The 13390-nt window shown below is 39.5% G+C and overlaps 1 protein-coding gene across 4 annotated transcripts in view; it reads right to left on the minus strand.

The window, feature by feature from the left end:
* Nucleotides 1-13390, minus strand: part of stard13a (StAR related lipid transfer domain containing 13a) — a 73068-nt gene that overhangs the window by 7544 nt on the left and 52134 nt on the right. For all 4 annotated transcript variants that reach the window (XM_030154528.1, XM_030154530.1, XM_030154531.1 and 1 more), the window contains 7 exons: nucleotides 12643-12714; nucleotides 11600-11681; nucleotides 8624-8687; nucleotides 6535-7844; nucleotides 4666-4836; nucleotides 2045-2204; nucleotides 1664-1862 (listed from right to left, as the gene is read on the minus strand). In XM_030154528.1, the coding sequence (XP_030010388.1) occupies nucleotides 1664-1862; nucleotides 2045-2204; nucleotides 4666-4836; nucleotides 6535-7844; nucleotides 8624-8687; nucleotides 11600-11681; nucleotides 12643-12714 (2058 nt within the window). The remainder of the gene's footprint in view (nucleotides 1-1663; nucleotides 1863-2044; nucleotides 2205-4665; nucleotides 4837-6534; nucleotides 7845-8623; nucleotides 8688-11599; nucleotides 11682-12642; nucleotides 12715-13390) is intronic.

Raw genomic sequence — 13390 nt, forward strand, 5'->3', positions numbered from 1 at the left:
TAACTCAAAAAGTTATGGATGGATATTGATGAAATTTTCAGGATATGTTGATACTGGCACAAGGAACAAATGACTACATTTTGGTGGTGATCAGGGGGCAAGGGGCGACTGAGCTGCCTTGGCAGAGGTCTGCATTCTCCGAGTGCTTTTCTTGTTTATGTTTTTTCTGTGTTTACAAATGCTTTTATTATTGTAAACTGTTTTTATATGGCTGTATCACTACTGTCTTGGCCAGGTTTCCCTTGAAAAAGATATCCCCCATCTAAGTGGGGCCAACCTGGTGAGATAAAAAAATGTGTTTTAGGTTGAAATTCTTAAAAATGTGCACCCATGTGGACAGGGAAAAGAGAGATTAGATAGCACCACATCCCATTTTGTGAATGTCTACTTTTGCAATAAACAAGTAATGAAGCTGCACCTGAAACATCAAATCCAGGTGTTTAAATCAGTGTAAGACCTGCAGTAGACCAAGGTCAGCATCAATACCTTTGGGAGACAGACTGGACCTAGCCTGGCCAGTACTGAGAAAACAGTCTGGAACTGGGCCAGTCGCTGTGAAATATGCCACATCTATTTTATACCAGACCAGTCACAAGTCTGAGGGGTGGGTGTTTCGCAATGCGTCATACTTCTTTTTGTCGAGCGTCAAAGTCAGTTCCAAGTCCGCAAATCTATTTACAACTGTTGTGGGTTGTTTGATTCAAAAATAAGGATTGAATTACAGATTACACCCTGTATTCTTAAGTTTCTCTGACAAAAGCGTCACGTCTGTCTTATCTGTGATTGGTCTACTCTATACCTGTTAGTCCCGCCTTCATATTTGGATTCAAGCCCTGCGATTCTATATGGATTTCTCATTTAGAAAGACAGATGGCTGGCCAGACTAGACTGGACCAATGTTACAAGCAAATCTACATTATGTATAAAATATACTTCAGCAACCTGAACCAACACTTAAGGTAATTTAAGTTTATAACCAAACTTGTCATTGCTGCTCACCGTCATGATACATTAAAGCCTCTGAAACAATTATTGGTCCAAGCGTTTGTACCAGTTTGATGTTTTTGTGTTCTGTGTAGAGATACTATGTAAAATGAAGGTCATGTAGACTTTTTTTTTTTTTTAAAGGAAAAAAATATCTATTGGTAAAAACATCTGTGTTAGTGTGCACAGCTGTAAATGGTATTTATAGCTTCTTTCTTTTTTTTTTTTTTTGGGGCTTTTTTTGCTCTTGTGCACTTTGTTTGTACTCCACTCTTGCTGCTGTAAATTTGGAATTTCCCCTTGTGAGACAAATAAAGGAATATCTTATCTTATCTTTATTTTATTTTAGTGTGGCCAGGGCATAGGTAATGCACATTAAAAGCCATTTTGAGGCCTTTTCTCACATATTTTTCCAACATTTCTTCACTCGTATATTATGACTAACCAAGTACACAATTTTCTACAAAGCTGGAATAATTTTGTTTTCAGACACATTCCTCTTTTTATTCCTAATCATACACATCAGTAATCACCTTTAACCTGGTGTATGAATTACATATTGAGTCCCAATTACACTTTATCTATCAAGAATAAATCACATCGTTACAATCATTTCATAAGAAGAGGTAAAAATATTACATTCCAACTTAATGGTTCACAGTGTATTTACATGACTTACACTGGTAAATATGCAGGAAGGTTTCCCCCAGTTTGCTGGTGAGCAGAGGTTCAGGTAAGTCTCTGAAGAACTGTTTGACCATGTCGGCCACATCGTACGCCGACTGGTCCTCGTAGCTCACAAAGTCAGGAGATAGCTCACACTGCTGCCTCAGAGCCTGAATACGAGACTTCACACCCGACTTGCGGAACAATCCCACCTGTAAAAAGAACAACAGACATGTGACTGGGACATGAAACAGACCCTTCCTCACCACATGTCAGCTATTTGTACTGTGGATAATGAACACACCAAAGGGATATATAGTTCTCTTTAATGCCTACAAACACAGGTCCAGTTCTGTCTAAAGTCACTCTTGTAAAAGCTGTTTGTGTCTCTAACCTGGTCCAGACAGTGTGTTTTGAGGTGGCTAAGGGCCTGCTGTAAACACAGAGGGAGTGGAAAACCACAGCGCTGGACATGGACGATGAGGGGAACACCAAACACACTCTTCTCTTTGTAGTCCGGCACCTTCATGCGCTTCATAAACTTCGGCACAGACCTGGGAGCGATAGACAGAAAACAATTAGAGAAGTGTTTGGAATAAAGAGCTGTCTATGCTTTCATTATCTGGAATTCCATGTGGACGCCGGTCAACAGAATTTCCCTCTTGGGGATAATAAAGACGAACAGGACTGGTTGTTAATGAATAACAAAACAAATATGTGCTTGTGATGTTGACTCATGGCAACCGGTTGTGTTGGTGCCGGCGAAGGAACTCCAGCTTTTCTACTCACACTAACACCTTTGATGACCTAATATACATAAAAATACATATATATACATATGTTTCGTCAACAAAAACACTCATCAATTTCTATCGCAGCACAATAGAGAGCCTTCTGACTGGCAGTATACTGGTATGGTTTGGGAACATTACATTACACGACCACACACTCCTGATCAGAACAGTCAAATCGGCATCAAAAATCATTGGAGCACTATCACTACTATCGCTACAGGACATCTACACAAAACGCAGCAGGAAAAAGGCACTAGGCATCATACAGGACACAAGTCATCCCGCACACAGATTCTTTCATTATCTACCGTCAGGGAAATATTTACAAAGTATCAAAACCCAGACTACTCGCTTCAAAAACAGTTTTTTTCCTCAGGCTACACGGCTGCTGAACAGCAGCTCAGCTAGAAGGAGGTAGCTGAGAACCTGCAGCCTGACTTTCAGTTTTTATAATTGTATTTATTTATTTAGTGTTTTTATTTTACAATAGGAGGGCTAGTGCTATTTATTGTTAAGTATTTTTTAGTTTTTCTGTGATTGTTATTGTTATTTGGTTGTTGTTTATGTTTTAATATTGGGCGGAGAGAGAGCCAGGGCAAACTGTGTTTCATTGCCATGGTACTTGTACCTGAGCGCACATGACAAATAAACTTGAAACTATATAAAAACAAATGTCAGTTGAAAAGCTAAGCAAACACACGTAAACATGGTTCCTTGCATGTGATTCATGAATTTATCTCATAAAAAATGTCTTTGTTGTACATGTTTAACACATATCTTCACTTTATGGCACAAGAAATGAAAATATTAAGGTCTAGTCCAGGAGTTTAAGTGAGTTTTTCAAGTCTGTCTGATACCAAATGTTGTAAAATATGTAACATGTTACTCTTTGTGTTGTGCGCTGTATTTGTACGTATGATTAATTATTTTGTATGTGCTCTGTTTTTTGGTATTTATGAATTCATTGATTTTACTTCTGTACTGATGTTGATATAAAATACTTTTAAAGCTGTGTTTTAAAAGGTGCTACATAAGTAAAGAAAGTTTCACTTTTTTATTCACATGAATTAGTTTGAAAAGTTAAACCAGATAAAACTAAAGCTCCTTTCTAGAGCTAAAAATCAGCTCTTCACCTCAACTAAAATGGTACATCTATTGATAGAGACAAATGTCATGTAACTGAGCTGGTGACCAGGTAAATGTATTTTTCTTCATCTTTTTTTAATTAATAAAACATCAATGGTTGTTCGTCTGAATGTCAGCTTTCAATGAACTAGCGATATATCCAGAGTATACCCTGACTTCACTCAAATAACTTCCATCACCCCTGTTACCCTCTCAAGAATTAAGCGATTTGTAAAATGTATGAATAATACATGTTTTTCCAACCTTTTTCAAGATACCTTATTATCAGTTTCAGATTATGGCGACATTTTACACATACAGCACATGCTTACGCTGTGATTATTATGACCTTTGACAGCGTTCATCTCTCACCACTGTGAGTTCTTACTGGGAATAACTTCAATTCACATTGCTGTGATGTGTTGCTAAGGTTGGATTGGTCTCTGTGCGACATGATAGACACTTTGTTTAAATGACTTCTAAAGCACCTTTTCATCCCTTACATCCCTTTGTTGTTGTCTTTGAATGTGCGTCCCTATAGGATATGCTCACATGGTTTGTTTATGTTGCAGGTGCAGAATGTTTTCACTAATACTGGAAAATCAAAAAATAGTCTTGTTCATTGCGCACCTGCAGCCTAGAATACCAGGCAGAAAATGCTGAAGTCTGATTTATATTTTATCCTTAGGGTAACTTAAATTTTTAATCTCCTCACATTTTACTTTCAGCTGCTCTTGTTTATACTGATTCATTCGCTTTATATTTTAATTTCTTTGATTATTGCTAATGGTTTTATTGCTTTACTGAACTGAATTAGTGTTTTTATCATCACTGTTTATTCAAGTAGCTTGTTTTATTGCCTACTAAAGTGCCTTTTTATTGTTTTAATTAACAAATATTTGGACACATATTCTTTGCTATATTATAAATAAGGACTCCACTTCACATACTCGAAAATATAATAAAGGTTATGATGGTATTGTATGAAATATGAGTAAATATTCACACTGTATGAGATATCAGACATACTGTATACAATACAATCTATACAAAGGGGTTTCACAGTTGATTTGTGTGTAACTGTTTGTATACCTACCATGTCCAGCCATGTTTATTAGACATAGAGTATTTCTCCATGATGGCGGTGAGACGGAGCAAAGAGAACTTCTGCAGCAGACTGAGCTGGCCTGCTGATTGGCTACTGATGTGGAGGGAAGACGTGGGCTGGTTGAGATGATCAGAGGTCCTGAAGCTGGGCCATCGTAGACTGGGACGACAACGACAGTAAAAAATTAGACAAACAAATTTCCTTCAATATCTGTTACCAACTTCTGGTGCTGTTTTAAAGTGTAATTTTGATTTATTTAGCTTAACCTAGGCCTTTGTCACACAATTTTGGTCATATTTGTTGTATATGTGTGAGATGGTAGTAACAAATTCCAGCAGTTACACTCATTGTTGTATTGAAGTAGATTTTTAGCGTAGACAAAAACAAAGAAAGTCACTTAATCAAATGGTGAACAGCAGTAAAAAAGAAAAATGTGCATAAAAGACCAATTTTTTTCTTTCTTTTATTCTATGTTTATATTTTTGTTGCACGTAGAATATTATTGTTTTATTTCTATTGTCTTTCTTTATGCTAATGCTGTAATGAGGGGTTTTCTAATCTCACCTGCACAATCTGTTTCTTTGCTTGTCCTAATGTTTGATTTGTTGTTGTGTGCAAAATAAATAAATTATATATATATATATATATTTATATATAATCAGAATCAGAATCACTGGCTGAAGTTAAACATTCAGAAAGTCCTTGTTCACATTTAAGGGAATAATTCAACATCAAGTCAAACAAAGGTGACAACTTCATTATTTGTATGTGTAGATAAGTGTAAAATAAAATAAAAAAAAAACATCCTTGATTATATGTTAACACCAGTTTTCAGATATTGGTAGCAAATTGTATAAATCTTGAGGGTTGGGGAATGTTGACTAACTAGAGACATTACCAGTGTAGTTCAGTTACCTTTATTTGAACTCAGACCTGATAGATGTTGAGCTAAATAATAAATTATGGTAATCAATAATTTAATACAACAGGGCACCTGACTACAACTGAAAAATGCACAAAAATGTAAATTTAAAGTCACAAGTACAGTTCTTGAATGGTTAATTACACAAGTATTCTTGCTTTTGTATGATTTCACTGCAGATTCAGTACCTTTACTGGAGTTGAATAGTTTAGAGTCTTTAAAAATCTGCCACACATATTAACCCTTTCATGCACAGTGGTCACTACAGTGGACAGCTATACTACAGCTGTTCTCTTTTATATTCACAGGTTTTGTTGTTTTAGCCAACACAGTGGACACTCATGCATCATCCCATACTCTGCAATTCATACCATTACTGTAACTTTTCTGCTCTTGATAAACCTGATCTGGAGTAACACGTTTTAGTGTAAATCAGTTGCTAATTGTTATTATTATCATTTTGGTTTTTGTTTTGCACATTATCTCCATGAAGTGAGTAACAACTAGTATTAGAGTATGATAAAATATGAGAAAACATCAGATTAGCTCCATTACAAATGTTTTTATTTTATAGCTGTATATCACTTTCTGATAATGGGTTTTAATGTTTCTTTGCTTCAAAAATTAAACACATGGTGTCCAGCTGAGTGGACATTTTCTCCATGAAAAATAAGTTCATTTAAAAAATTTCAACTGCATTATTTTTTCATGCCTAAAGAGAAATAAAAACAATCAGGAAAAAAAATCTTGACTAAGGTTCTTGTAATTCATGCATGAAATGGTTCATTTCTGAAATCTCTAAATACATGGCAAACAGTTATAGAAGCATTTTAGTTTTGTTCATCACTCCAGGTTATTTGTCTGCTCTGTTTAGGGTGAGTCCATCTTTGTTTTAATTTTTACCTGCATAATCTGACTGTGTTTCAGATACTCACCGTGGTCTTGTCAGAGAAGCTCCGACTCCAGAATCTCGCCTCTCCCGACTAGTCCCTGTAGAATCAGTGTCATTCAGCGAGACCCCATCTCTGTCGCCTTCACTGGGGGTGGTCCTGCCTTCCCCTTCTTCCTCCCCCTCAGTGTCCCCCTCAGGTAGTACGCTCCGGCTCCAGTGGTCCACAATCTGCTGTAAACCGCTGACGTGCTGGATGATGTCATCCAGGTGAGGGAACAGGTTGTCCTCCTTCTCCAGGTCCAGCAGGTCTCCGGTGCTGGCGTACAGGTGGGAGCCAGGCACATTGTCGTAAACGCTGACCCTGCTGCCCCGCGGCGCTCCAGGACACGGGGGTTTGGATAGGGGTTTGACAGACCAGGGTTCACCCAGGCCGCTGTTGGGTGAACGATTCTGGGTGTCTGTCTGGGACGCCTCGTTTCCGTCACCAGGGGACGGAGCGAGGCTCTCTATGGACAGAGCTTTTGGAAAGGTGCCTGGTTTATGGTCTTTGGGGATGTGGATGAGGAGGTTTTCATAAGAGTGGAACTGGTTTCTACCAAACTGACTCTGCCCTTCAGTCCTCTTACCCTGTGAAGGCAGCTCCATGTCCTCTAAATACATACTGCTTCTTTTGCTGGCAGTGCGAGGTTTTGGACCGACAGGCTCCTTCACAGTGGGCGTCACAGTCTCAATGCTGGGACTCACAATCACTGTGGACGTGTTTTTACAGTCAGGAGTGGCCGACAGAGTGCTATCATCAGTTTGGTGGTTGTGTTTAGGACTGTTCTCTAATTGGCTGATGGGAGTACACTGGAGCATCTGCAGTGCATGAGGCTCCTCCCCCTGTAACACTGGTCCACTGATGACCAGCGGCGGGCGACGATTTGAGCTTTTCCGCCTGGTCGAGGGCCCCCAAGTGCGCATTATTTCCATTCTCCGCAAAAACTCTTTGGCTTTACTTCGACCTCCTTGCCCGTGGCGGCTGCTCTTGATCGGCAGGGAGTTGTAGTGTGGAAGATCCCTGGGCGGTTGGTAAGACGCCGAGAGGGATGCCATAGATATGGAATCAGGCATGGCGGAGGCAGAATCCTCGCTGTGGACCGAGGAGATTTCTGTGATCTCTTGCTCACTCAGGTCTGTCAGAACACTCTCGCTGCTCACTGTGCTATGCAGCCCCTCCCCTTGTCCCGTTGGGCTACTTTCATTGGTGCCGTCCAACAGGAAATCTTGCAGGCGGGACCAGCGCCGGCTGCTCCACTCGAAGGTCCACCTTTTACTGATAGCCAGTGGGTCATCTTCATCAGAATCATCGCCCTGAGGAAAATAAATGGGATATTAAGTATTGGAAAAGCATTACAAAACAAAGCGTGTGACGTGCTAGATTTACTCCCTGTAATTGGTTGTTTTGTTTTCTAAGAACTAAAGGTGTGTTGTTACTGGAGCTGAAGACCACACTGTATTACTATTCATTCATTTAGAGGAAAAATCTGTTAAAACCGTAGATTGTACAGTATATAAAGATGAGCAGCACAATGTGACATCCTCATCCTCAATAAAAGCGAAGCCAGTGGTTATGAGAGCTATGAAATTAATTATTGATGCAATGTGGATCAAGGTCTGTACAGTATATGTGAGGACATGATGTCCACCTGCTGGCCGACCGCCCGAGCCATCTACCCTTGTTCAACTGATGGACTCTGACTGGTTATTACAGCTGTCAATCACCTGACTCTAAGTGCACTTGCATGTCAAGGTTTTATTTCATCTGCTCCAGTCATACTGTTCATGACCATATGCCAAGACTTTACATTTCAGTGATGTGCACAAATCTATTCTATGGGTCGGCAGAGAATGACACGTTTTCATTCTTTAACTGCTAGAGTAGAGTGATATTTAACAGAGACTAGCCGAAAATCAACACACTAGAATTCACCTTACCTATAACAAAGTCGATCAGTTGATTAAAACAATATATGCCTTGCCAAGTCACAATATGTTGTATACTATGACAAGTAAAAACGATCAACTGCACACATTTACAGCGATATAGGGAAAAAAAAAAGGTGTTTGCAATTAAAAAATAGTTGTCTTACTTTCTTCTTGGGATGGCTGACATCCAGTTTCATGGAGGCACACTTGTTCAGAGTGTTAAGCCGCCTGCAACACACACACATACACACTCAGACTCAAACATAGAGGAGCTGGTGGGTTGGATATGCTCTGTTTTGTGCTGTTTGCTTCGTTCTTTCTCCAACTGTACCACTTTTGACTTTCACTATATTACCCCTCACTCCTTACTGCCACCATCTCCTTTTGCTGCTGAGTCTGATCATTCACTTGCAGATGGTTCTCTTTCTTCTCCTCTTTGATCTTCTCCTCTGGCTTTATCCCTCTCATTACACTCTGTCTATCCCTCTTTCTCTTGCTGCCTTTCTCCTGCCTCCTTTGCCTTTTGCTCCCCTTATCCCTCCCACCCTTTTCTCTAGCATCATTCCACTGAGACTGATCCTCACCCTAAGGAGTGTATCTCAACTGAAACGCAGCTGGCTCCTCCCCCCTCCCTCCTCCCTTCATCTGTCACACATCCCCACCCCCCTCCTCATCCGTAAGCACTGGTGGCAACCCCTCCTTACTAAAAAGCCTCTCTTCGGCTGCACCCTGGGGCCACTCAGTGTATGCGAACAGTGGCTGCTTGAGAGGGTGGTGTCTTGAGTGGGAGTCTTTCAAGACCAGACCATAAAAAAACATGTTTTGGGGCTCGTGACCTCTGTCATTTGAGAGATTTCAGTCTCTAATCGCACAGTGGGAAATCCTCTTTTGTTCACTTTGTTTACTTTCTCGGTCTTTTCATACAAACTGACAGAGAAGGAATTGCTTGTTACTACATATAAATGAGAAAAATACCAATAGGAAGCAGTAAGCTGTCACACCAACTGTCCACTCACTGGAGGTAAACATCCAAGTTGGAAAATATACAGAGACGGTCACTGGGGAGTTTCCATACCCTGTATTTCTACTGCAGGACAACACAAACAATTCTTCCTGCTTTGAGGATGACAAAAATCTAATTTTAGCAACCCAGAGTAGTCATTTGTTTTATACAGTGAATTATGGCAAACATGTAAACTCTACTTCTAGTGAACTCTCAATTAAAACAATAAGATAATACAACATAACTAATGAAAGTGTGTCTGGTAACTAAGGCATAAATCACATTTAGAGAAGAGGTAATGTTTAAGAATTACATATCACAAGTTTTACTCTCCATATAATTAATGATATATGTTATGGTAGCATCATTTCACGAAAGTGTAGGAACCTAAATATTTATTTCGCCTGTTGTATTAGTTTGTGCATGTGATCAACACAGGGATGTGGTTTTACCTTACATTATTCATTTCTCTGATGGGAAAGAGAGGTGAGTGGAGCTCAGATATTTTCTGTTAAATGTCACATTTTGCTTTAGTTACTTTCCTTGTAGTTTCACCTGTCAGTACTTTTGCTTGATAAAAACACATAAAATCATTTATGGCACTCACTACAACTTATAGCGATGTTAAGTGCAAATTTATCATGTAAGATTTGACTTAACTACGGTAAGTTAGGTATTAACATTAATTTATAGTATACATTAGCTTGGTGGTTTGCACAAGTCGACACATCACATTAAGCTAAATTGATACCGAAATGTATCAACAACTTTGAAATAAAATGACATGCAAATAATAAAAAAATGCAGTGAAACTATTACTAAGTATAATTTTGTAACATTGTACAATTTACACAACATAGCAGCAGTTAGCTACCTTGCTGCAGACACCTGAAACAAACTACCAGTTTAGATTTTTGCATCAAATGTTGACATTTTTTCATCCAAGTTGAAAACATTTGTTTTTTCAAGTCACTATGAGTAAATTCTGTGATTTACAGTCTAATCTTATCATACTGTAAGTCTTAATTAATTCTTATTGCACTGTTAGTCTTTTTGCTATGTTAGTCTGGATCACTGTGTAGTATTTTACTCATTTTAATATAATTTATTTTACTATCTTTTATGATTTTATTTATTCTGAACTCATCTAATCACATTTTTTTTTACTGTCTAAGCACTTTGTTTTTATTTCCCTCTTTTATTAATGCAAGGCACATAAAATATATTATAAAATGTGCTATATTAATAAAATTGCCTTAACTTAGCTTTTACCTACCCTTTGTTGTGCATATGTGTATCTTTTTTTTCCCCTGCTTTCAGCTTGTATTTACAATGTGACCACAAGAAACAGGCCATGGCATCAAATAACCCTGAACACTGTTGGAAATATTTTATATAATGTAAGCACATTAATCAACAAAATATGTAACACAAGCGAATTCATTTAAATGCTTAAATTTTACAAACCGTAGCTTTAAAGACTATGAACAGTGATGTCTGAGCAAGGGAGAGCTAATTATGTTTTACAACTCCTGAGACACTTCTTAGGGGTTCTGATGTGTAGTCTCTCAGAATATAGCTGTCAGGAATCCCTGACGCTGTAATTACCCCACCCTCCTCTCCCGTAGAGTTTAGAGGGCAACAGATAAAAAGGAGGAAAATATGAGGACGAGTATGCTGTGGCAAGATGCTAAGCCATCAGTAGGAGGAGAACAGGAATTGTGAAACTGAAAGATCATATTCGAAGTGTGCTAAAGAATTGAAAACACAGCAGTCAAAGCCATCTGGTAGTCTAAACTGGCATCCCGTCACTCCTTCCCAATTACCCTCAGCCTCCCCGTTTAGCCCCCTGAGGGTCTCGTCTCTTTGAATGGGAGATCAGAGGGTGGCAGAGGGGAGGGGAGGTGACCAGATCAAAGCTTGGGTGTCTGAGCGCTAGACAGGGATGGGGAGTTCATTAAGGGCCAGGGTCGGACGTCTGATGATTAGCGGTTAGCACTCGGCCACGGGGGTATTCACAGTGGAGAGCGAGGAAAGGTAACTGCGAGTTTATGTGCAATGAAATGGATGTAAACAGGAAAAAAAAAAAAAAAAAGGTGTGGATGTGTGTGCACTGTGTGTCTTGTGTGTGCCTTACCGACACAGAGGCTCCACCAGATCTCGGTCCAAGAAGTCATGGTCCCTTTTCACCGAGGAGATATCAATAGGAAACTGGCCATCTATAAGAACAAAGCAGAGAGAAGAAAGGAGAAAAGCGGGAGAATGCTAGTTAATGATTGACAGGGGCCAGCAGCAAAAGGTTCAGTGGACTCTCTGAAGTATGCCACAACTGCTGCCACCACTGTGTTAACACCTGTTATCTGCTTCTTAAGTTTACGCTCCACACACAACCAAACATCCCTAAAATAACTTCACACAATGCCAAAGCTAAAATGACTCAAGTCTTTTATTTTGGTGAGTGTGTGTGTGTGTGTGTGTGTGTGTGTGTGTGTGTGTGTGTGTGTGGTTGCAAAATGCAGGCATCATGTGCAGCCACAGAGTCCCAGAGGCCAACATCCATAACCCGACATTAGTGGAGCTCACGACAGTTCTTGGAGACATGCAGTGTGTGTGTGTGTGTGTGTGTGTGTGTGTGTGTGTGTGTGTGTGTGCGCCAAACAAGGACTGCTGAATTTAAAGAGCTACTACTTAGATTACTGGTGTAGTTTCCTGTTTGGTTGTAGGAGACCCAGTGATCATCACATGAACTAATGCTCATAGGAAAGGTAGGAAGTCAAAGACAGAGGGAAAAAGAAGATAAAGTGGGATTGTAACACAGCAACGATTAGGAGCTGAGTGGTGGATGAGTTGAGGACAGAAGAGAAGAAGGAAGGTGGAAGAAGGAAGAGAGAAAGAGGAGCTGTGAGAGTCCCAGTAGTGATAACAAGGCCTTTCCCATGACCCCTCCTTCTGGACAGGAACTGGAGCCTGGAAATAGAACGGAGCAGCCCAGAAGATGGGGATACAAAGATGGAGGGATGACAGAAGGAGGGAGGGAGGGAGGAGCAGAGATAATGGGGGGGAAAAAAGCAAGAGTGAAACAAAGAAAAAGAGAGGAAAAAAAAGCAAACAGATGGAATAAAAAAGGAAATGTTTAAAGAGTCAAGCCTTTGTGTGAAAGCTGTAAATCATGTGTGGTACCTTCATAGAGCTGGGCGTACTGTGGAAATCCCGCTGCTCTCAGCCAATCGCAGGCCTCTTTCGCCTCAATCTCTGCAAAAAAAAAAAAAAAGAAAAAAGAAATAGAGACACGTTGAGTCCACAAGTCGACATACGTAACATTTTTGGAATTTATAGCTCTACAGTCCGACTGCGTTTTTCTTATGTTAAGCCTATATTTAGATGAAAATCTGCAAAAATTCAACATTAGAAAAGGTGTTAGGACAATATCACACATCACCTTCTGAAGGGAAAAATCCAAGTGAATATTCATATGAGAATTCTAGAGAAGTTTTGCTCTCTATAAAATATATGGGATACATTAAAAGTGGAAAAATGAAGAAATGCAGTTGAATACATTTAATAGCCAGCTAAACATTCTAAGTGTAATGGGGGGAGGAATATCTCAGAGAATATTATCATCTGGGAATGATGAGAGTGGAAAAGCTGCAAGTGAGCCAGTAAAGGACGTGCATTATCTTATGAAAAATAAAACATCTCTCATAGTATAATGATATATTTCACAGACATTTCACACGATATCCATTCAGATCTCAGCAGTCAGATTTTAGCTGTTAATGCATAAATTTAACAGGCATTACACATGGCACCACACCCCATTAGGTGCTGCCGCCAGCACCGCTAGACGTTTTACAGGCGTTTGTTTTACTGCTATTTTCCGCAAGCATATGTATTGCTCACACATTGTTGGTATATGTGTGTGTACATG

This window comes from Sphaeramia orbicularis, chromosome 14 (genome assembly GCF_902148855.1).
Source record: "Sphaeramia orbicularis chromosome 14, fSphaOr1.1, whole genome shotgun sequence".
Classification (NCBI taxonomy): Eukaryota; Metazoa; Chordata; class Actinopteri; order Kurtiformes; family Apogonidae; genus Sphaeramia; species Sphaeramia orbicularis.